The sequence below is a fragment of the Eubalaena glacialis genome, chromosome 15, assembly GCF_028564815.1.
Source record: "Eubalaena glacialis isolate mEubGla1 chromosome 15, mEubGla1.1.hap2.+ XY, whole genome shotgun sequence".
Taxonomy (NCBI): domain Eukaryota; kingdom Metazoa; phylum Chordata; class Mammalia; order Artiodactyla; family Balaenidae; genus Eubalaena; species Eubalaena glacialis.
In genome coordinates, this window is record NC_083730.1 from 57769946 (window position 1) to 57795662 (window position 25717).

General features: G+C 38.1%; 1 protein-coding gene across 3 annotated transcripts in view; it reads left to right on the plus strand.

The window, feature by feature from the left end:
* Positions 1-1027: 1027 nt before the first annotated feature.
* The window catches only part of SMCHD1 (structural maintenance of chromosomes flexible hinge domain containing 1), a 134443-nt gene continuing 109753 nt past the window's right edge, over positions 1028-25717 (plus strand). For 2 of the 3 annotated variants that reach the window (XM_061169708.1, XM_061169710.1), the window contains exons 1-5: positions 1028-1560; positions 11349-11424; positions 12089-12250; positions 16768-16850; positions 17512-17642. In XM_061169708.1, coding sequence (XP_061025691.1) covers positions 1384-1560; positions 11349-11424; positions 12089-12250; positions 16768-16850; positions 17512-17642 — 629 coding nt within the window. In that variant the 5' untranslated portion in view covers positions 1028-1383. The remainder of the gene's footprint in view (positions 1561-11348; positions 11425-12088; positions 12251-16767; positions 16851-17511; positions 17643-25717) is intronic. The other variant, XM_061169709.1, reaches the window with a different exon arrangement.

Consider the following 25717-nt stretch of genomic DNA (forward strand, 5'->3'; position numbering starts at 1 on the left):
AAATTGGGTGATTTGTAGAGACGTGGATAGACCTAGAGACTGTCATACAAAGTGAAGTAAGTCAAGAGAAAAATATCGTATATTAACGCATATATGTGGAATCTAGAAAAATGGTACAGATGAGCCGGTTTGCAAAGGAGAAATAGAGACACAGATGTAGAGAACAAACATATGGACACCAAGGGGGGAAAGCGGCAGGGGGTGGGGGTGGTGGTGTGATGAATTGGGAGATTGGGATTGACATGTATACACTAATATGTATAAAATAGATCAATAGAACCTCCTGTATTAAAAAAAAAAAAGCCTTTTGCAAACATTATTTAACTTATTCCTAACAACTCTGTGGCATAGGGGTGCTTGTGCACGATTCCCAGACGCGTGGTGGCGGCGGCGTTGGGTAGGCGTGTACACCGGGCAGATATGGTCGCCGGGACCCTTGGAGGCCGCGGTGACGTCACAGAACCTCGGTGGGGAGGTTCTCCGGGACCCGCTTTGTCTCGGAGGTCCACGCCGCGGCCCACACATAACCACTAGGAAATGGGACTGAAAAAGTGGCTCAGGGTCTCTCGGCGTCGTTTTTTTTCGCGTGGGGACCCACGTGCTCGTGGCGGGGGCAGGTCCACACCGCGAGGCCCGCGGGCCTGGCGCTTCCCACCGCCGCGTTCACGCGACCTGGTCCTGCGGTCGCAACCGTGGCCGCGGCGCCAGGAGCTCGAAGCCGGATAGGCTCGGTCGGGGTTATGGAGAGGCGGGAAGGTACCAGGACCCTCTGGGACGGGAGAAAACAGTCCCTCGGAAGACTCCCCCCCGCCGCTCGCGGGATAGGCTCTCCCGCCTCGGATACCGGGTCTTTCCCTCAGAGCGCCACCGCCCGCTAGGGACCGCGCTTCCCTCCAACTTCGCGAGGGCGAAAGGGGCAGGCCCCGGTCAGCGGGCTCCGAAGCCCCACCCCGGCCCGCGCGGCCTGCCGGATTCGCCCCGCCTCCTGCGCGCCGCCGGCGGCCCCTCTTCTTCCTGCGCCACAGCTACAGGCGGCGGGCCTGGTTGCGGGTAGCGCTGCGACCTCGCCTGGGCGACAGCGGGCGCGGGTCCCGGCCCTGCGAGGAGCGCGCCGCGCGCCCCCTCCTCTGCGGGAGCGGCGGGCCGCGGAAGTGACGTGGTGCACGGGTAGGAGCTCGTTCGAATCGGTTCCCGGGTGATCCTCGCGACTGCGGCTGGTCGGCCACCGCCGCCGTCGCCGAGGGAGGAGCTGAGTGCGCCGGGGTAGAGGCCTTGCGCCGCCCCGGGGGCTGGAGCTGAAGGCGCCGCGCGGAGCCCGTACCTCGGCCTTTAGCGCGACGGCCGCAGGAGTCGGCGTTGCTGTTTTCTCTCCTCTTCCCCAATATGGCAGCGGCGGGCGGCGGCGGGCCCTCGGTGGGGACCGGAGAGGGCGGCGGAGGCGACGGCTACAGGACGGTGTACTTGTTTGACCGGCGGGAGAAGGAGTCGGAGCTCGGGGACCGGGCGCTGCAGGTCACGGAGCGCTCGGACTTCGCGGCGTTCCGCGCCTCAGTGTGTCAGGTACGCTAAGGAGGGATGCGCGGGTAGAGTTGAGGTTGGGAGGGTGACGAGAAGCCCAAGTTGCTCACCGGGGGCAATAAACCTGTCACCCGGCCCCGGTCCTGCGGCCTTGGCTTCTCCCTCCCGGGTGCCCGCCGTGCCCGAGGCGGGCGGGGAAGCCTGGGGCCGGTCCGGGCGCCGGCCTCGGAGTGCGGAGCCGGCGGGTCGGTGGGCCTCCCTCTGCCCCGGCCCTGTTTCGGGGGTCGCGCCGCCCAGGCTTTGGTACCGCGGGTTTCATGGGCCCGGGGCGACCTTAGCACTCTGAGGCCGTGCAGCTCTTCTTCCAGTCGGGAAAGCCACTTGTGTCTCTTTCGGGTGGAACTTTTGTTTTTTGTTTTTGTTTTTTTTTAAAGAAGAGAGCGGAGTTCTCCCCGATGGCTCTGTTAGGAGTGTTGTGATAGTTAGAAGTTGTGAAATTCCTGGAGTCGATTTTCCTCAGGTTCGTTCAGTGATGCAGTAATTTCCCGGGTCGTTCTGTCAAGAAGGCTTGCAGGCCCGCCCTGGCGGGGTCCTTCCGTAGTGGAAACACTTGACCTAGAGAGCTTCGCAGGTGGAGCTCCCCTTCTGGTTTCCTGCACCCCCCCCCCAGCCCCCTGGGAGTTCCTGAACCACTCAAAGGGTGTCCGAGGGTATCTGCGGAACACCACAGGACCTGTATACTCCCTGTACTAGTTTGCTTTAAAAGTTAATGACTATGTAGGCAAAGTCCTACTTTAAACTGGGAAGTCTTTTCTAGATCTGAGGTGTTGCTGGTGCTCGAGCTTCAAAGAAGGCGTATTGTCGTGAGCTGCATTAACCACTTGGGGCTCTTTTTAAGCGATAGAGAACACTTAGCTTCCAAGGAAAAAGGACTTGGTGTGAAGCACTGTTTTAACTTGAGCAGGCTGATGTTTTTAGTGCTGTTAACTCTGTATACTAGTTGCTGAAATAATTGAAATCAAGACTCAGGGGAAAAAACGACTTGAGAGGAAGGACTTTGATTTGTTCTGTATTCCCAGCGTCTGGAATTGTGCCTGGCACGTAGTAAATGGCCAAATTAGAATGGAGACAAAATTTTATAAACTCAAAAGTTCATTCTGTGTATGGATATAGCAGATTCCCATGTCTTTGAAAAGTGAATGAATGAATGCTCTTTTTTTTTTTGATGAATGTTTTATATTCATCAGGGAAAGGAAACTCATGTTTATTATTTTTGTAGTTGATTATATAAAATATTTATATTGCTTATATGTAAATGATTTAAAGTCATGACATATAAAAATGATTTTAAACTATCAGCACATTAAAGAAAATAAGGAACCAGAGGGAAAAAAGTAAACCCTTTTACTCACTGTGAAATTTGTAACCACTGTTAGCACTTGGAGTTATTTCTTTGTATCCTTACCCTCACCCCCCATTTTTAAATAACCGTAATACATGTCTATATTCCATTTTTTTCACTTAATATTGTCAGTATTTTTCTGTTTTAACGCAAGTCTTCATAATCGAAGTGGTCTGTTTTGTACCACTGTTTACATAACCAGATCTCTCTTTTTTGTTGACATTTACATTACTTTCAATTTTAAGCAATGCCATGATAAACATGCTTGAATGCATGGTCTTTTTTTTTTGGAGATTTATTTTATTTTGTTTTTATTTTTTAGTTTAAACTTTTTTTTCCTCCTTTTTTTAAAACATTGAAGTATAGTTGATTTACAATGTCATGTTAGTTTCAGGTGTACAGCACAGTGATTAAGTTACATATATATATATTCTTTTTAAAATTCTTTCCCCTTATATGCATAGTCTTTTATGTCTTTATTTTTCTTTGGTTTAGAATCTTAGAAGTGAAATTCCTGGATCAAAGGTCAGGAATATTTTTAAAGCTCTTGATACGTATTTTTAAATTGTTTTTCAGAAAGGTTGTACTAATTTACCCTCCCTGTAGAAATAATTCTCCCATGTGAGAAGTGTCAGTAAGTCTGCTACATATATAGGGGAAGTGTATTAACCTCTTATTACGGAAGTGGAAACTCACTTTTGGAGATGGTGACTCACTTAAGTCAAACAGATAGTACAAAAATTAGAATTCAAACCCAGAAGCCAAGTTCTTTTTGTTATTCCACTCAGCCTCAAATGATGTTCTGTGTTATAGGGAACAGATATATTCATTCCATTCCTTCAATATTTTAACAAGGAAAATATTTTCTTTGACTGATTCTTTTCCTCTCCTTTCCACTTTTTCCTGCTGGAACAGAGAAGGTTAAATTTGATTAGAAGTGGGAGGGAAGAACTAGTAAAAAAAAAAAAAAGGAAGGCTAACTTTTTTTTTTTTTTTGAGAGTTTAAAACATCATTAGATTATGCCACCTAATCCCATAACTTTGTCCCCATTACAGACATGAAGAACTGAAATAAGTTACTGAATGAAGTCTGAGTTTATACAGTTCATGAGTAATGAAACTGGGATTGGAATCTAGGTCTGTTTGATTCTAAAGCTTGTATTTTTTTAAAACAATCTCCACAATGTCCACACTATTTACTAAAGCCTTCATTTTCCTTTTTAGGGGAAGAGGCAGATAGTGCACTAAATTAAAGTTTTTCATTAAAACTGAAAACAAACTAATAAGTGTTTGTAGTGCTAGAAAGTATTATGGGTCCTAAACTGTTATTTGGGGAAAGCGCACTTTGTAGAAAAGAGGAGCAATCAAGAGGAAGGAAGAGGAAAAGGTGGATTTGGCAGAAGCCCTTACACTTGTGATAAGCAGTTATTGACTCACTTGAGCCCTTGTGACCTTGCAGAATCAAAGATTAGAAAATAACTTATTTGGCTAGTTCTTAATATGCCCAAGCATTAAGTCCCATATGTGCAAACCCTCCTCTCCACCCCTAATTTTGAGGAAATGCCTACTTCTTCTCTTGTGTGGTTCCACTATTCCTTGTCACCCTTCTATAGCACTTGTTATACCATCATACTTAAAAAATAGTCTCTGCTTCTTGAGGGTAGGAGCCTTACCTAATAGTTGGTTTATAGCTGTTTAGTTAAATGAATCAATCTGTTCCTTCAAAAAAAATTTGTACGTAAGGTATATTATGTTAAAAATTCCAAAAGATGAAAAGAAAGAAGGTAGATGTAGGAAAGAGTAGAATAGTAACCTGAGGAGAACTAATAAATAGAAGTTCATTTGATTAAAGCATATACCAGTGCTGAGCCATGAAATCAGCTTTGAGTTTCTTAGGGGTCAAAACAAAGAAGGAAAGGTAATTGATACAAAATCCACAATGTCTATAAAATAAAAACATTCCAGCTGCTAACGATGCAAACCTTTGATTTGAGAAAAATTTCTCCCTAGATTCCTCACAAATCCTGATAAAATGGGCAACATTCTTAGAGATAGGAGAGGCTCTTCTTGTCTTGTCTTTTAATGCAAGGTACGCTGTGTGTTGTTTAGGGTACTGCAGCCTGCTTTAAGCAGTTACCACCCAAATTTTTGTAGAGCTTTCTCGCTCAAGTGCAATATGGGTGTTCCTGGTTTTGGTGTGGTTCAGGGACAGAGCGATTGGATATAATACCAAAGCACATCGTTAAAGGCTAGTTTTTTGTTCAGAGAGATGCATTGAACTATATAACTTCTGAGTGACCTAATCCATTGATGAAGTTTAAAGTATTCAGGATTTTATGGACTACAAGTTAATTAGCTCTTCACAAATATTTCTTAAAATTGGCTTTTGAGAGAAGTTGGGCAGCAGATAGTTTGAAGCTAACCTAAAGACATGTAGGGCTGGTACTTTGGAAGATCCATATGCTTTAACATTAACCCAGAAAAAGGTGTAATTGAAGTGCTCTTATAAAAATGAAAAAGCCCAGTCACAACTCTTGTCCAAATAGAATGTCATCCTGCTTTCATATAGAGAAAGGCAGAGGAAATGTATCTGTATTCAAGGCCAGGTGAGTACAGATACACGAAAGACTTTAGTTTACGTCTGATAAGATAGATTTTTAGACCAAAAATATGGAGAGAGAAGAGTATGACATCTTGAATAAAAGCATAATGAATAATGTAAAAATATTTAATTTATGTTTGTCAAATACCAGAGCTATAAAATATTTAGAGAAGTTATGAGTTTGAGAAATAATTTTTATAAAGGATTATAGATAAAGCAGAGAAAAAAGATAGCTTATGTATCTTAATAATAAAATTATGGAGAGATTGTGTGAAATATATATAAATACTTTTCAGATGTACATAGATCTTAAAAATTCAATTTAGTTATAAAAATATGTATTTTTTTCTACAGGATATGTAACCACATGATCTAACAGTTGGGACATTGTAGAAATAAAGTAGTAAAGAACTGAGAAATAAAGACTGTCTTGATTATACAAAAGCCTAAGATCTGTGAAGACAATTTTTATTTCTGTAAACAAATAGAATCTTTTCCCCATCAGTTTATGTCTATAGCTTCATTTCTCTTGGGTGGAATTGCATAGGATATGAGTATTTTTAGTTTTACTAAAGTATACCAAATTGCTTTTCAATATGGTTGTACTGACTTTCGGGCCTATCCGAAATGTGTAAGGTCCACCTTTCCTATATGGAAGCCTATACTTTATTTTTTTATCCTTCAAAATATAGCTGTCTTTTTAGTAGAACTTTTAAAAAAATTGAAGTATAGTTGATTTACAATGTTAGTTTCAGGTGTAGAGCAAACTGACTCAGATATATATACACACACACACACACACTTTTTTAGATTCTTTTCCGTTGTAGGTTATTACAAGATATTGAATATAGTTCCCTGTGCTATACAGTAGGTTCTTGTTGTTTTTCTATTTTATATACAGTAGTGTGTATCTGTATTTTTTTTTTCTTTTTTTTGGACTATGCGTCTTGCGGGTAGTTCCCTAACCAGGGATTGAACCTGGGCCACCACAGTGAAAGTGCCGAATCCTAACCACTGGACCGCCAGGGAATTCCCTAGTAGTGTGTATCTGTTAATCCCAAACTCCTTATTTATCCCCCCTGCCCTGCTTTCCCCTTTGGTAACCCCAAGTTTGTTTCCTATGTTTGTGAGTCTGTTTCTGTTTTGTAAATAAGTTCATTTGTATCATTTTTTTTAGATTCCACATGTAAGTGATATATGATATTTGTCTTTCACTGTCTTACTTCACTTCGTATGATAATCTCTAGGTCCATCCATGTTGCTGCAAACAGCATTATTTCATTCTTTTTTATGTCTGAGTACTGTTCCATTTTGTGTGGGGGTGTGTGTGTGTGTGTACGTGTGTGTACACACACACACACACACACACACACACACACCCCACATCTTCTTTATCCATTCATCTGTTGATGGACATTTAGGTTGCTTCCATGTCTTGGCTATGGTAAATAGTGCTGGAATGAACATTGGGGTGTGTGTTATCTTTTCGAATTAGAGAGTTTGTCTTTTCCAGGTATATTCCCGGGAGTGGGATTGGGATTGCTGGATCTTATGGTAACTCTTTGATTTTTAAAGGAACCTCCATACTCTTCTCCATAGGGGCTGTACCAGTTTACATTCCCACCAACAGTGTAGGAGGGTTCCCTTCTCTTCACACCCTCTCCAGCATCAATATTTGTAGACTTTTTGATGATGGCCATTCTGACCAGTGTGAGAGGATACCTCATTCTAGTTTTGTTTTGTTTTTTTAAAATTTATTTATTATTATTATTATTTTTTGGGCTGCATTGGGTCTTCGTTGTTGCATGCGGGCTTTCTCTAGTTGTGGCGAGCGGGGGCTACTCTTCATTGCAGTGTGTGGGCTCATTGCAGTGGCTTCTCTTGTTGTGGAGCACGGGCTCTAGGCACGTGGGCTTCAGTAGTTGTGGCACGCAGGCTCAGTAGTTGTGGCGCATGGGCTTAGTTGCTCCGCGGCATGTGGGGTCTTCCCAGACCAGGGCTCGAACCCGTGTCCCCTGCATTGGCAGGTGGATTCTTAACCACTGCACCACCAGGGAAGTCCCTCATTCTAGTTTTGATTTGCATTTCTCTGGTGATTAGTGCCATTGAGCATTTTTTCAGGTGCCTGTTGACTGTCTGTCTGTCTGTCTTTGGAGAAATGTCTATTTAGGTCTTCTGTCCATTTTTAAGTTTTTTTTTTTTTATATTGAGCTGTACGAGCTATTTGTGTATTTTGGAAATTAAGCCCTTGTTGGTTGCTTCATTTGCAAATATCTTCTCCCATTCCGTAGGTTGTCTTTTTGGTTTGTTTATGGTTTCCTTTGCAGTGCAAAGGCTTTTAAGTTTAATTAGGCCCCATTTGTTTATTTTTGCTTTTGTTTCCATTACTTTAGGAGACAGAGCCAAAAAAAGTATTGCTGTGATTTATGTCAGAGTGTTCTGCATATGTTTTCCTCTAGGAGTTTTATAGTATCCGGTCTTACATTTAGGTCTTTAAACCATTTTGAGTTTATTTTTGTATATGGTGTTAGAGAATCTTCTAATTTCATTCTTTTACATGTAGCTGTCCAGTTTTCCCAGCACCACTTATTGAGGAGACTGTCTTTTGTCCACTGTATATTCTTGCCTCCTTTGTCTCAGGTTAATTGACCATAAGTGTGTGGATTTATTTCTGGGCTTTCATCCTGTTCCATTGAGCTATGTGTCTGTTTTTGTGCCAGTACCATACTGTTTTGATTACTGTAGCTTTGTAGTATAGTCTGAAGTCAGGAAGTGTGAATCTTCCACTCTGTTCTTCTTTCTCAAGATTGTTTTGGCTATTTAGGATCTTTTGTGTTTGCATACAATTTTTAAAATTATTTGTTCTAGTACTGTGAAGAATCCCATTGGTAATTTGATAGGGATTTCACTGAGCCTGTAGATTGCTTTGGGTAGTATGATCATTTTAACAAAATTGATTCTTCCAATCCAAGAACAAGGTATACCTTTCCATCTGTTTGTTCATCTTCAGTTTCTTTCATCAGTGTCATATAGTTTTCAGAGTACAGGTGTTTTGCCTCCTTAGGTAGGTTTATTCCTAGGTTTTTTTTTTTTGATGCGATGGTAAATGGGATTGTCTCCTTAATTTGTCTTTCTGATAGTTTGTTGTTAGTGTATAGAAATGCAACAGATTCCTGTATATTAATTTTGTATCCTGCAACTTTACTGAATTAATTGATGAGCTCTAGTAGTTTTCTGGTGGCATCTTTAGTATTTTCTATGTATAGTATCATGTTATCTGCAAACAGTGACAATTTTACTTGTTCTTTTCCAATTTGGATTCCTTTCATTTCTTTTTCTTCACTGATTGCTGTGGCTAGGACTTTCAAAACTATGTTGAATAAAAGTGGTGTGAGTGGGCATCCTTGTCTTGTTCCTGATCTGAGAGGAAATGGTTTCAACTCTTCGCCGTTGAGTATGATGTTAGCTGTGAGTTTGTCATATACGGATTTTATTGTGTTGAGGTATGTTCCCTCTGTGCCCACTTTCTGGAGAGTTTTTATCATAAATGGATTTTGAATTTTATGAAAAGCTTTTTCTGCATCTATTGAGATGATCATATGGTTTTTATTCTTCAGTTTGTTGATGTGGTGTATCACATTGATTTGTCGATACTGAAAAATTCTTTCATCCTTGGGTTAAATTCCACTTCATCATGTGTGATTCTTTTAATGGAGGCCTATACTTTATATTATCAGGACTTAAATTTTTTGCCAGCCTTGTGGGAATGATAATCAAAGTTTTAATTTTCTCTGATAACTAGGATGAGCATCTTTTCATGTTTTCCAGTTTTTTTCTTTATGGCTTGCACTTCTTGTGTATTTTCAGAAATCCTTTCTCTCTCCTCTCAGAATGATTTCCCTATTTTTCCTCTACAATTTTGGATTAAAATGTAACTGCTTTAGTTCTCTTGGAACTTATTTTTGTGTATGTTGAGATGGGGATTTTTAAAATCTATTTCTGTACAATTAAGTAGTTGTCTCAGTAATATTCATTGAATAGTTTATTCTTTTCTCATCAATCTGTAATGTCATTCCCCTATTTGCCAAGCTCCCTGTGTATGTATGTGTGGGTCTGTTTCAGGGTTCTCTATTCTCTTCCACTGGTCTATAATAGTATATTTTAAGTTAGAAATTCTTCTCATTAAAAGCTTCAAACATACACAGAGAGATAGTAGTATAATGAACCCACGTATAATCATCATCCACATTCAACAGTTTCCAAGTATTTACCATGCTAGCTTCATTTTTGCCTTTTGAAGCATATTCCAGGCCTTAGTTTACTTCACTCCTGTATACTCAACATGCACTTCTATTATCACACCATCAAAATTAACATTTTTAATAGTATTGTTCAGTCCATATTCAGATTTGTTTATCTCAGAAATTTTTTTTATAGTTGGTTTGTTTAAATCAGGGTCCTTATATTGAACTTGTTTTTTTATGTTTCTTAATTCTTCTAAAATTTAGAGCATTTGAGCAAAGTACCTTCCCCCAGTCTTTTTTGTTTTTCCTGACATTGACTTGTTGAAGAAATCAAGTTGGTTTGTCTCTCGTATTCCACATTCTGGATTTGTCTGTGCTCCTTTATGGTGTAATTTAGCTTGTTCTAACTCAACATATCCTATAAACTAGAAGTTATTTTTAAAGGCTTATAATTAAGATTTAGGTTCAGCTTCTTTGGGGTAGGGAAGCAAAAAATACTTCATAGGTGGTGCTGGTACTTCATATTACATCACATCAGGAGGCACATAATGTAAGGCTATTTCACCCACTCTTAGAAATGCTAAGGTTGAATTAGTGGGATTCAGGTGGTTTCAGCAGGATTCCTTCATAAACAAGTTTTAATTTAAGGTTCATTCATTGATGGTGCTATTCTGATTGCCATTCCTCCTGTATTTATTAGCAGGAATTCTTTGCCTCTCTAATCGATGAGGCAAAAGAACAACTTCGCCTCATCAATTAGAGATATATGGTTACCCTGAAATCTAATTGGTACAAGAAAGCAGGATAAATGCTTTATTCTTTCCCTTTAATTTGTCAGTGTTCAGAGTAAGGAGTTAGTGCCTCAGTTAGTTTCAGTAGTGACCAATAGGGTTTTTAGTATCAGTATTGAAGACTTGAATATCATTAGTCTAGATTTTTTTAGTAATCTTCTGTGTAAGGTTGGTCTAGATTAACTAGTTCATCATTACCTGAAACAGAAGTAAGGATGCTAACACTTTGTTTCCTGTTGTAGTTTTCCTCCATAATTTATGTTGCCTTAATTTTTTAAAGTTATACTTTTGGAAGGGGTTATAATAGATATAAAGATTCTTTATGCAGATACCCTGCATAGTGTGGCTATACTTACCTCAGTGTTATAAAATATTAACCTCTATTTTCTTCTAGTACTTTTGTTTTTGCATATTTAAATATTTAATATATATGAACATAAGTGTTATGTTAATACTTTGCTCCAAATAAGTTTACTTATACATTGACATAAAATTATATGTTTTTTGTCTAAGAGAGCCCTGCTGATGTTAAACCCTTTCAAAATGTTCAATTAATCACTTGTGTTCCTAGGTGACGTATAATAGCAGAAAAATCTAGGTAATTTGTAGATAGATTTGTGGTTAAGTATGCAAAGGCAAAATTTAAAAACATTAAGACATATTTCTCAAATAAATGTAGCACTGTTAGAAGATTATAATATCCTTATCAATATTTTCATATTTTTGTAAACTTGAATTGTGCATTTATTTCCTTTGTATAGTAATTGATTTTATTCTATTATTTTGGATAGACACTTGGCATTTCACCTGAAGAAAAATTTGTTATTACAACAACAAGTAGGAAAGAAATTACCTGTGATAATTTTGGTAAGCAATGTTATGTTTATGCTTTTATATTTAATGTGTTCTAGTATATCATAGAGCAATGACTATTTTATGAGATAGATAAGCATCAAAAAACTGTGATGTTTTGGGGATGGGGGAGGAAACTAGCTATATGCATCCAGTTTGTGCAGAGGTCGTATTTTTCCAGCAAGATTATAGGAAAAGAGTTGTTATCATCTATGGCTACAGAAGATGAGACCTTGCTCAGCACAACACCTAGCCGCAGATCTTCTACTTGGGCCCTTAAGAAGCTAATTCTTCTGACCAACTTGGATTCTTCCATTATCTTTTTTTACTCAGTTATGTTCTAAGACTTGCCAATTTTTCATGCCTGATTCCTTTTTGGATTTAATCATTCTTCTCCATTCATATTGATACCACTTTAATATAGTTCCTCATCTGATTTTCTGTGACAGCTTAACTTAAGAATTGAGTGTTTCAGATGAGTGGAAGTATTTGAACCTATTCCACTGATATTCTTAACAAAACACAACACAACTGAATTTATAGATGGATCCATTGTTTGGGGATTTGCCTGTATAATTTTTAAAGTCGTTTCATAGGTACAGTTTGTGTATTTAAAATTATAAATTCATTGTGTTTCGGATGCTAGCTTAGCACTTAAGATGTTACCTCTTGATTACAGATGAAACTGTTAAAGATGGAGTCACTCTGTACCTGCTACAGTCAGTCAATCAGTTACTACTAACAGCTACAAAAGAACGAATTGACTTCCTACCTCACTATGACACATTGGTTAAAAGTGGCATGTATGAATATTATGCAAGTGAAGGACAAAATCCTTTACGTAAGTATTCTATTTATACTAATTTTGATAAACTATCACTCACCTTTATCCCCTGATCACACGTCCTAGTCCTTCACTTTAAAAAAGGTCTCTCATTCTACTTTATTCGCAGACTATGATCAGTTTTTGTGAGTGTCCTTACTTCGTCTCTTCATCACAGTGTATTTCTTTTTCTACCTAAGCCATCTTACTTCAGAATAAAGATAGCTCTCCTTTAAAACTAATGTAGAATGAGAATTCATTCCTTTTCAACTCATAAGAGGTCTGTACTTACACATCTATCTCCTGTACACTCTCCTTTCCTGATTTATTCTTCCTGGCCTCCTATATACCTCTCCCAGTTGAGAAAATATTTGTTTTACCTTGCACATTTTTTATAGCTGAACAGCACAAGTAAGTGGTTTGTGTTCTTTATCATTTCTTTATCATTTCCTTCCACCTTTACTACTTGCCAGTTTTAATCCTACCTTTGGATTGTTTGCTAGTTGATTTAGAGAATCTTTTCTGTCTGGACCCTGCCAAAGTGTTTAATAGTATTTAGATGTTCATTATAAACTTTCTTTTTCTTTATTTTTTGGCTGTGCTGTGGCTTGTGGGATCTCAGTTCCCCAACCAGGAACCAGGAATTGAACCTGGGCCTTGGCAGTGAAAGCCAGGAATCCTAGCCACTAGGCCACCAGGGAACTCCCTGTAAACATTCTTATTAAAATTTTTTTTCATTGTATATGCGTTAGAGTTGGTAGAAAATTAGAAAACATAGATAAGCAAAAAGAGCATAAAGAACATCCCTATCTCTACCACCCAGATGTAACTACCACCAACACTTCGGTGTTTATCATTTCAGACCTCTTCATATTGTTTGACTTTTTTTTTTCTTTTTTAATGTTTTTGTATGATGCATGCTTTTTTGGTTTTTTTTTTGGCCGTGCCACATGGCTTGTGGGATCTTAGTTAGTTCCCTGACCATGGATTGAACTCGGGCCCTCAGCAGTGAAAGCACAGAGTCCTAACCACTGGACCACCAGGGAATTCCCAATGCATACTTTATGCATGTCAATATATGTTTGTTTTAGGGGTGACACAGTATTTAAATAACGTAATTTATTTGAACAGTGTACTGTTGTTATTAGACATTCAGGTTATTTCAGTTTTTTTTTTTTTTTTTAAATAATTAATTAATTTATTTATTTTTGGCTGTGTTGGGTCTTCGTTTCTGTGCGAGGGCTTTCTCTAGTTGCGGCAAGCGGGGGCCACTCTTCATCGCGGTGCACGGGCCTCTCACTATCGTGGCCTCTCTTGTTGCGGAGCACAGGCTCCAGACACGCAGGCTCAGTAGTTGTGGCTCACGGGCCTAGTTGCTCCGCGGCATGTGGCATCTTCCCAGACCAGGGCTCGAACCCGTGTCCCCTGCATTGGCAGGCAGATTCTCAACCACTGCACCACCAGAGAAGCCCCCAGTTTTTTTTTTAATTGTTACAAATGACTGAATGTTCTTGTGACTAATTCTTTTTTTTTTAATAAATTTATTTATTTTATTTATATATTATTTTTGCCTGCATTGGGTCTTTGTTGCTGCGCATGGGCTTTCTCTAGTTGCGGCGATCAGGGGCTACTCTTCGTTGTGGAGCACGGGCTCTAGGCATGCAGGCTTCAGTAGTTGTGGCTCGCGGACTCTAGAGCGCAGGCTCAGTAGTTGTGGCGCACGGGCTTAGTTGATCCGCGGCATGTGGGATCTTCCCAGACCAGGGCTTGAACCCGTGTCCCCTGCATTGGCAGGCGGATTCTTAACCACTGCGCCACCAGGGAAGTCCCCCCATCTTCTTAATGTGTCAGTGCTTCAGAGCTTAGTCCTTGGTCCCTTATCTTCCCCTAATTCCTCAACTGGTGATTCCATCCAATCTCATGGCTCTAAATACCATAGTTATGGCAGCGACTACCAAATGGAGGTAGTGAGAAATGGTCATTTTTAGTTAAATATTGAAAATAATGCCAGACTTACCTCCTGAATCCCAGTTTTGTCTATCCACTTGCCCATGTGGCATCTCTACTAGGATATCTAAGATGGGAATATACTACACATAGTTTTCCATCCAAATTAATTTTGGTTCTTTCTAGTTGCTTAAGCCAAAAATCCAATTGATTCTTCTTTGTCTCATTCAATCTTTCAGAAAATCCTTCTGGCACTATCTTCAGTGTTTATCTTAAAATGAGCATTTCTCTTTACTTCTGTTGGTAACACTAGGTCTGAGGCACCATCATAGATTACCGAGATTATACAGTGGCCTCGTCTCTCTCTTTTCATGCCTGTACACGTAAAGTTTGAGAAGTCAGATTGTTTCACTAAGGGTAAACGCCGAAGTCTTTACAATTGCATGCATGGTCTTAGAAGCTGTGCTTTGTACCTCTCTGACTTTGTTTCCACAGCTCTTCTTGCTTGTTCATTCCTCTTCACTGCCAGCTTTATTCTCAGCTTAGGGCCCTCTGCCTGGATAGCCCCTTTCTCAGTCCCTCACCTCATTCAAGTCTTGTTTATCTATTACCTTCTCAACAAAACTTATCTTGTTCACCCTATTTAAAATTGCAAACTATGTTTCCTCTACGCCTCTATGCCAGATAAACCCATGTAAGTTGGAAATATTCTAAGTCAAAAATGCATTTGGTGGGGGGTAAATTACAACTTTGGGATTAAAATACACACCCTACTATATATAAAATAGATAACCAACAAGGACGTACTATATAGCACAGGGAACTATACTCAATATCTTATAATAACCTATAATGGAAGAGAATGTAAAAAAAGAATATATATATTTATATATATGTATAACTGAATCACTTTGCTATACACCTGAAACTAACACACCATTGTAAATCAACTATACTTTAATATAAAAAAAAAATAAATTTAAAAAATGCATAGGAGCCATGTGGCAAAATGTTAACAACATGTGAATCTAGGTGGAAGGGTTTATATATCTGCATATTGAATGAATCTTTTAATTCTCTGAGGATAAGTTTTTAAATGTATAATCATGGAGTCAGTAGATACATTCATTTTTAAGACTTTTGATATAGATTAATTACCTTCCAGATTGGTTATATGGGTTTTCATTCCTACTGTCATTACATGAATAGGCAGAGAATATCACTGTTTAAACTCCTGCTTTGATTTCTGTGACTTCGCATTAAATTCCTGGGTCTTTCCCTGCCTCTGTTTCCTGTGCCTTTGATGCTACTTCTGGTTATTGTTGACTGTATGGTGGATAATTCTTTAAGTTATGTTGATCTTTTTATACTTGAAGTGAACTTACCCAAGCCTAAACTATTCTGTGTCAATGAAGCATTTATCTCTGGCTGTCTTTACTCTCTCCATTAAGCATAGTCTGTTCCAGCTCTCTGTGGAACACCTCTACTCATTGAGCTTGATATAGTGATAGGGTATCGCATCTAAAACTGAATTTTTCTTTCCTCCCTTCTAAATTTTTCTCCTCCTAAATTTTATGGAAAATACGACCATTTATCCAGTCTTCTGGAGCAAGTACTCAAAACCACCTTGGATTTCTTTTTCTTTCTCTCTTTATATCTAATCATATACTAAATTCTACTCATTTCTTTCTTTGAGATTTCTTTTAACTCTTTTTCCTTGCATTTCCTTCAGTGTCCCTACTTCTCCATTTCCTAGTTAATACCCTTCGCCAGGTCTTTATAGATATCTGATTTGTGGTAACTTCTTTCTAACTAGCTTATAAACATAGACATCCCCTGAGTGTTGAGAGTGTGGAAGTGCTTGCTGGAGTGCTACTCTATGGGTTAATTACACTTAAGTTGGGTTAAGCTTCAGGGGAAGAGACATTAATTTAGTATGTTCCCCCTTTTAATTAGGGGAATAAAAGTGAGAAATAGTTTGGGTACTGACCTTGGAGAAAGGAGAATGTTAGGAACAATGCTGAGCCAGTGATAAACTGAAGGTCAAGCTGGTTGTGTAGTAGGAAATTAAGAGCAGTTTTGTGTCAGTTAAGCAGATACATTCTGCCATTTCACAAGTTGCTGTTGTGAGATATCTGTATTTAAATTAGCTCTCAATAGACACTTTTATAGTTGCTTTATAGTTGTCCTTATATCTCAAAATGTGCTTATGTTTGACTTGTGCATGATGTAATTACGTACCACAGACTACTATTTGATTTTATGGTTATGGTCTTCTGTTTGTCTCTTATGTGTGTATGTCTGTCTTTAGATTATAAACTCCTTGAAGCCAGGAATCATGGCTGGCTGACTCATGCTGTGTAGTGCCGTGCAAGTACTGGTTGGTGACTGCTTTTTTATGCTGGTGGTGATTGTTGATGCCTTTATTATGTTTGTGTCATTAGGATCAGGATAATACTTTAATTCTAGCTCTTTGGAAAATAAAAGTGATGGCTTAAGGTACTTCAGAGTTTCTTCTACTTTGAACTTTTATATGAAGTATTTAGGAGGGAAAACTTAAGCAATAACGTTTTCTCATTCTCTTCCAGCATTTGCTCTTGCAGAATTAATTGATAATTCATTGTCTGCCACTTCTCGTAACACTGGTGTTAGAAGAATACAGATCAAATTGGTAAGGAAATAATACTCTAAAGCAATTTAACTTGTCCTTTTATAGAAGTACTACAGGTTCATTGGAGAAAAATTAGAAAATAAAGATAAACTAAAAGTAGAAATAATTATCTGATGTCTCTTAAGTCATTAAAATTTTTTCACGTGCCCTTTTTCTATGCATATATGTATACATGTATGTGTGATCATATTGTACATTTTGTTATTTGTGATCTTTTATTTTCCCTTAATAGTACATTGTAAACATTGCCATATCATGAATATTCTGCAATATAATATACCACTGCTGCAGTTTGGTTTATTGACTATAATATAAATTATGTAATCAGTCTACTGTTGTTGAACTTTTAGATTTTTTTCCTATATTTTTGCCATTGTAAGCAGTGCTGGCGTGATGAGTATCCTTATAGATTTTTGTACATATCTCTGATTAGTTTCTCAAGCTAAATTCTGAGAAATGGAATTTCTGGGTTAAAGGACATGAAGAATTCTAAGACCTTTGATTCATACTGCTGAAGTGCCTTTCAGAAAGTTGTATTAGTGTACACTTCCTCCAGCAATGTATGAGTGAGCCCAATGAATCACTTTCTTTATATTAACTTTTCGTGTTTTTCATATTGATTTGACTTTTCCTATCTTTTTGAACTTATTTTATTTCATAGCATTTTGATGAAACACAAGGAAAACCTGCCGTTGCAGTGATAGATAATGGAAGAGGAATGACCTCTAAACAGCTTAACAACTGGGCCGTGTATAGGTTGTCAAAATTTACAAGGCAAGGTGACTTTGAAAGGTTAGAAAACCTTACTCACTTTTTTTATGGGCAGCTGGGTATTTTAATAAGGACAAGAACTCTTATATTTCTTTAGTTATATGTGATACATTGGAGGTTTTGATGTTATCAGCATATTTATTTAGATTTTTATAATAAAGTTTTTATGACCAGTACTTAGAAATAGTCAAAACTGCATAAATCATATTGCGCCCTTCCCTTGAATGATTCTTTTTGCATTTCCTGAGGTATATAGGAGTTTTTTTTCTTTTTAATTAGTTTTATTTATTTATTTATTTTTGACTGCATTGGGTCTTCGTTGCTGCATGCAGGCTTTCTCTAGTTGCGGTGAGCGGGAGCTACTCTTTGTTGAGGTGTGCGGGCTTCTCATTGTGGTGGCTTAGCTTTGTTGCGGAGCATGGGCTCTAGGCGCGTGGGCTTCAGTAGTTGTGGCACACGGGTTCAGTAGTTGTGGCACGTGGGCTCAGTAGTTGTGGCTTGTGGGCTCTAGAGCGCAGGCTCAGTAGTTGTGGCATGCAGTCTTAGTTGCTCCGTGGCATGTGGGATCTTCCTGGACCAGGGCTCGAACCCATGTCCCCTGCATTGGCAGGCGGATTCTTAACCACCGCGCCACCAGGGAAGTCTCTCCACCTTCTTAATGTTTCAGTGCCTCAGGGCTTAGTCCTTGGTCCCTTATCTTCTCCTAATTCCTCACTTGGTGATTCCATCCAACCTCATGGCTCTAAATACAGTAGTTATGGCAGCTACGTTGTGTACTTCGGGAAACACATTTAGGAAGAATCAGTTGGCATTCTTATTAAGTAGTTAGTATTTGTTCATGTCCTGTTTTTCTTTCTGCTGTGTCAAGGAAAGTCACCCGAATTTAAGGAACAGTCTCAATAATGTGTAAAATTAATATAGTTAACACATTTGCCTTCTCACTTCTGAAATTTCAGCACTCTCAGAATTTTCATCAAATTTGTAAAGACTTACAATGCCATGGTGAGAGGCAGCAATAAGTGAAGAACAAGGGCTCTGGAATCATTTGGTCTCATTTGAATTCTAGCCTTACTAGTTGTATGACACTGGTCAAGGTAGTTTACTTCTCTTTATCTCAGTTTACATGTCTGTAAAATGGGGATAATACCTCATAAGGTTTTGTGAAAACCAAGTGAGTTAGTACATGTGAAATCCTTAGAGCCTGGCAAATGATAAGCAGTCAATAAATACAAGCTATCATTGTAGTTACTACTTCTCATTTGTGGCTTCAGATTTTTCTGCAAGTATTCTTTTTCAGTATTTTCTTGAACACGTGCCACTTCAGGGATTTATAAAATAGCCATAAAGAAGGCAAAGATCACGTCTTTCATAGTCTAAAGATAGAATTTAGCATAAGATAGAAATATTAGGTGGAAATGAAAGGAGAACAGATGGTAGATTGGGGCAAAAAGGTCAGAAAAATGTTAGTTAAATCAAGTGGAAGAGTAGAAAGAAGTAGAGGCTACAGTTTATTAAGATTTCTCTAGATTTTAGCACAACACAGACTTTTAAACTTAATTCAAATGTTAGGGAAATTTTAATTTTTGGTAGAAATCTACCTATTGCATGTTCTGGTCCTAGCTTTTTATAGGTGTTGTATCAGTAAACAGTCAGTTGTTGTTATAGCTGTTATGTACTCATACTGTCTTTGAGTCCAGTATCAGTCCCTTAACCCACTCCAGTTTCTGTTAGCATCAGTTGTACCCCCCTCACTCCTCTATCTTCTACTCCTATAGAAAAAATTATCAGTTGTTTTACTGCTTCCAATTTAGTTTTTTATTGGATATAAGGATGGGTATCGTAGGAGACAGGCTGTGGAAGAAAAGGAAGGACAGCCTACAAATACAAAACAGCTGACTATCTTGACTGTAGCTTATGTTGTAGTAGAGGAAAAGCCAAAAGTAAACCAAAAAATGTATAAGCACTTCAGTTACGGATTGTTAAGAAAATATTGAGTAATATGTTAGAGCCTGATGGCCATCTCCTTTAGGTAAGGTGACTAGAAAAGAGGGCAGCCTCTTTGAGGTTACATTTGAGTTGAGGCTTGAATGATTAGAAAAAAACACCCAAGCGAAAATCTGGGTGAAGAGTATTCCAAGTAGAAGGAACATCAGCAAATACAAAGACCCTGAAACTGTGATCAGCTTGTTTCGTTTGAGAGACGGAAAGGAGACCAGTGTGGTTAAGTGCATATGAAGGGGAGGGTAGAGGGAGATGAGGTGAGAGTTCTAATTTGGCAATATTCTTTATAACTCTCACCCACCTTGGTACTACCTTTCCCTCCACTTTTTTATTTTGAAAATTTCAAATAAACCAACAAATAAGTTGAAAAAACTTCAAATAAAAAGCCAGCAAATAAGTTGAAAGAGCAGTATTAGCACTCATATATTCTTCACCTAGATTTATGTTAACATTTTGCCACATTTGTTATCTTCTGTCTATCTGTTTATGTATGTGTGGGTGTGCACATGCGTGCACACACAGCACACACACTTTCTCTCCCTAAATCATTTGAAGGTAAGTTGCAAACTTTATGATATTTCACTACTTAATACTGTAGCATCTATTTCCTTCACAGTGATGTTCTCATAAATAGCCATAATACCTTTATACCCAAAACATTTCTCAGTGATTCAAAATATCTAATGTCCATATTCAGATTTTTCCCCTTTGTCATGTCTTTCTTTTCTCCTTTATTCTATAATTCCCCACATTTGTGTCTTTCATGAAATTGTCATTTTTTTTGGTAGAGTTCAGGCTAGTTGTAGAACAGTCCACAAGCTGGATCTGAATGTTTACTGAACACTATTCTTTTCCTCAAAATTTTATGAATATTTTCAATTATACAGAAAAGTTGAAATTCTACAGTCAGTACCCAAGATACTCATACTAAGTTTCTACCACTGACAGTTGCGTTACCACGTATCTTTTTATCCAACTAACCTTCAGGTCATCTCATTTTTTGATTCAGTTCAAAATAAATTACAGATATCAGTCAACTTTCTCCTGCTGCTTTAAGTATTGGTATCATTATGTAGAATTCAGGGAGTTTTTTTGAGGTAAAATTTACATTGAAATGCTCACATCTGTCTTAAGTGTATCTTCATTAAATTTTTTTATGGTAATATAATTCATATAGTCACAAAGTTGTGCAGCCATCACCAATAATTCCAGAACATTTTCATCACTCCAGAAGAAACCCTGTAACCACTTGTAGTCAATCTTGTCTCTCGTTGCAATCACTGATATACTTTGAATAGTTGTTAATCTACTTCTTCAGTTGTTTTTTTAGGGATTACAATTAACATTTTAATTTATAACAGTCCACTTTGGATTAACACCAATTTAATGTCAATAATACATACAAACTTTGCTTCTATATAGCTCCATTCCCCTCCCACTCCTTTGTATTATTATTTTCATATAAAGGACATGATTATACATTATAACCCTGTCAACACAGTTTTATAGTTAGTGCTTTATATACCTGTCTTTTAAATCAGGAGGAGAGTTGTAAAAAATACACTTATACTGTCTTTTTCTATTTATGTAGTTACCTCTGCTTTACTCTTTATTTTTTCTTGTATTCAGGTTACTTTCTAGTGTCTCTTCAGTTTAGTCCAAGGGACTCTTCTTTAGTAGCTACTTTGCGGCAGATCTGCTGATGACAGATTCCCTCAGGTTTTGTTTATCTGTGAATGTCTTAATCTCTTTCCTTTACTTTTGAAAGCTACTTGTGCTGAATGAAGAATTCTTGGTTGACTGTCTTTTTCTGTCAGCACTTTGAATACATTAGTCTACTGTCTTCTGACTCCATAGTTTCTGATGAGGAATCAGCTGTTAATCTTGAGTATCCCTTGTATGTGACTAGTCACTTCTCTCTTTCTGCTTTCAAGATTCTCTGGCTTTTAATGGTTTGTGGCGTGTCTAGTTTTTGAGTTCATACTGTTTGGTGTTTGTTGAGCTTCTTGGATGTCTAGATTAATGTTTTCATCAAATTTGGGAAGTTTTTGGCCATTATTCAAATATTCTTCCTCTCCTGTCCTTCTGTGGCTCATCTTATCCCCTCCATTGATGGGGTTTTTTTCTTCGGTTTGTTTCTCAGACTGAATAATCTCAATCAACCTGCCTTAAAGTTCACTGGTTATTTCTTCTGCCAATTCATATCTGCTCATGAGCCACCTAACTGAATTTTTCATTTCAGTTGTTTTTTTTTTTTCAATTCCAGAATTTGTTTGGTTCTTTGTTTGTAGTTTCTGTTTCTACTGATATTCTCTGTTTGGTAAAATACTGTTCTCATACTTTCCTTTACTTCATTAGATATAATTTCTATTAGTTCACTGAATGTATTTAAAATAGCTGATTTATTTAAAAAAATTTTTTTAATTGAAATATAATTGATTTATAATGTGTTAATTTCTGCTGCATAGCAAAGTGATTCAGTTATACATATATATAACATTCCTTTTTTAAAAAATTCTTTTCCATTATGGTTTATCACAGAATATTGAATATAGCTCCCTGTGCTATACTGTAGGACCTTGTTGTTTATCTGTCCTATATATACTAGTTTGCACCTGCTAACCCCAAACTCTCACTCCATCCCTCTCCCACCCCCACCCTTGGCAATCACAAGTCTGTTCTCTATGTCTGTGAATCTCTTTCTGTTTTGTTGATGAGTTCATTTGTGTCATATTTTAGATTCCACATATAAGTGATATCGTATGGTAATTGTCTCTTTCTGACTTCAATTAGTATGATAATCTCTAGTTCCATCCATGTTACTGCAAATGGCATTATTTCATTCCTTTTTATGGCTGTGTAGTATTCCATTGCGCGCGTGTGTGTGTGTGTGTGTGTGTGTGTGTGTGTGTGTGTATACATCTTCATCATCTGTTCATCTGTTGATGGACATTTAGGTTGTTTCCACATCTTGGCTATTGTGAGTAGCGCTGCTGTGAACATAGGGGTGCATGTATCTTTTTGAATTATATTTTTATCCAGATATATGCCCAGGAGTGGGATGGCTGGATCATATGGCAACTCTAGTTTTAGTTTTTTGAGGAACCTCCATACTGTTTTCCATAGTGGCTGCACCAACTTACGTTCCCACCAACAGTATAGGAGGGTTTCCTTTCCTCCACACCCTCTCCAGCATTTGTTATAAAAAAGCTGACTTAAATCTTTGTCTGCTAAGTCTAATTAATCCCTGGGCTTTCTCTGGGACAGTTTCTACTGAGTGCTATTTTCCCTGTGTGTAGGCCAGACTTTAATATTTCTTGGTGTGGCACATAGTTTTTTTGTTTAGAACAGGACATTTTATTTTATTTATTTATTTTTTGTCCACGCCTGGCATGTGGGATCTTAGTTCCTCTACCAGGGATCAAACCCGTGCCCCTTGCATTGGAAGCGTGGAGTCTTAACCACTGGACCACCAGGGAAGTCCCTAGAATAGGACATTTTAAATTATATAGTGTGGCAAATCTGGAAATCAGATTTATCTTTCTCCCCAGGGCTTACTGTTGCTTTTGTCTTTTTGTTGTTTGTGTAGTGACTTCCCTAAACTAATTCTGTAAAACCTGTATTCTTTATCTTGTGTTGCCCCTTAAGTCTCTGCTCAGTTAATTTGGTGGTCAACTAATGATCAGACATTTCCTTGAATGTCTGGAACCACTAAGTCTTACAGCTTTTGCCAAGGGGTTCTGTGTGCATACTGGGCTGTTTTTATTGTTCCAGCAGGAAGTTTACAGCTCTGCCTTAGCCTTTAACTCTTGGTTGCACCAAACCTCAAAGTCAACCAGAAATAAGAGATTAGAGCCTTCTCAGTTCTTTCTTGAGTATGTATACAATCCTGCACATGAGTGTGACCTTGATTCTCATGACTATGTTGGAGCTTTTAAAAACCACTATGGACCTCTCATTCCCCAGCTTTTTCTTCTGAGTTTTTGCCCAGATTCTTGTTTTCTCCCTACTGTTTTCATTGCCTTAGTCAGCTTTGATGGTAAACATCTGCCACTGATTGTTTTTGACAAATGACCCAAGGAAAATGCTTTTCACAGTGAGCAAGTTCTGAGTTAGGTCAAATAAAGACAAACCCTGCAAGTGGAAGTTTCTATGGAACTGTCAGATCCAATAATGGCAATTCTATGCGGAAGGAGCTTTTGGGGAACTCCAAACACATTCCAGTGACTCCTAAGCTGTTAGTTTTCAACATGATTGCAGGACTGTTGGTTTTCAGGGCTTCTGTGGAGCTGATGAGAGGGGAATGGGAGAGGGTATGTTAAAACGTAACAGAGCTCGCAGTTTTTACCAAAACTCATCAATGTGTCTTAAATAAACACTCCTTGGATTGTTGCAAGACTTAAGTTAATTTTTGCAGTTCTGAAAAAGTTGATTTTGACAATTTTTTCAGGTGTTGTTTTTGTGTTTATCAACAAGTGGACTTTCATATGTTCTTACTTTGCCATTCTGGAAGTGATCACTAAATTAACTGATTTTTGACAAGTGCATACACTGGTCTAATCCAAACCCCTAAGATAAAGAACATTACCTGGACCTAGGAAATTTGCTCATGACTGAGGCACTGTTACAATCATAAGTTAAATTAGGTACCTAGAACCTTGTAATACTATGTGTTCATTTAATTATTTTGTGGAAGAAAGAAGGGTGACATCAGTTAGGCCAGCTGGGTGGCCATAATTCAGATGTGTGTTGGATCAGTGCTACTTTCTGCACTTTAAACTTGCTCAGCAATTAAAAAGCTCTCAACTCAGTCAGCCGTTTTTTGGAAAATAAAAATAGCATGCCACATGGCCCGTTTCCCATGCCACTTTTAGGTTGTAGAAATGGACTCCCAACAGGATTTTCCCTAATTTTCCTAAAGAAAAAGCTCAATTGTCTTTAGTATTTTTCTGCAATTAAGATGAACTTTCAAGTAGATATTTGTACTTACTTGAATTTAGAGAATGTAACATTTAGGCATCCTACTTTAATTTGGTTATTTCCATTGTGTCTCACAGATGAGACACATCTGTATCGAGATGAGACACATGTATTCCAGAAGCTCAGTTAGTTACCTATGGCCATTTGTCACTTTCTTCATTGTGGCTGATTTTTTTTCCCTGTGGTAGATTGGAGATAGTGAGATCTAAATATATATACTTAGTCTCTCTACTATATTTCCTGAATCACTTACATTGCTTCTTTTTACTAATTTGATCGTCTCTCCTATTCCTTTTTCTTACCTTCTACACCTTTTATCATACATTTTCATGCAGATTTTGCTTCTCTTTTCTAATAAATACTATTGTTTCACAAAGATATAGTGCCCTCTTATATTGTATGAAGAATAAGAATGAGATAGTTTCTGAAACTTTTTTAGACTGTGATAAAAATTTATTTTGAGGGAGGCGACTTTCTAAATTCTCCAGAGGACTCCTTCTGTGATGCAAAATTGTTTCTTAAGATCTTAGATTATATTTATCTTCATGAAGGGAGATCTATATAGCCCGTGAGTGTGGATATAGGAATTTTCTGAACTCATTTACACAAGTCTAAAACCTACTGGAAATTAGTATTTTCAGCCTTATTTGCTGTAATAGGGTTTTTGCTTAGGTTAGGCTTTCATGAATGGAAAAAGAAACTTAGGAAAAAGGTTGAAAAAGGAAACTTACTGCCTGGTCATTAAGTGTGTCCATTCCTAATCAGTGAACAGAATTCCTTAGTTTTGAATCAGATTAAGTATGTATATATTGTTTTACCTCTGAGTTCTGCCCTCCCAAACTTTTAATATACTTCCCCGTATGTGTTTTAAGGAGAATATTTAGGGGAGGGTATTTTCAGCATATTTCCTAGAAGTATTGTCATAGTAATTAAAGTCTTAGAACCTATTTACTCTTTATTTTTCTTAATATTTTGTTCATAGAATTTAATTAATTCTTGGTTTATGACAATGTATCAATGCAGGACAGGCCCTTTTTTTTTTTTAACATCTTTATTGGAGTATAATTGCTTTACAATGGTGTAGGACATGCCCTTTTAAAGTTTATTTATTGAAA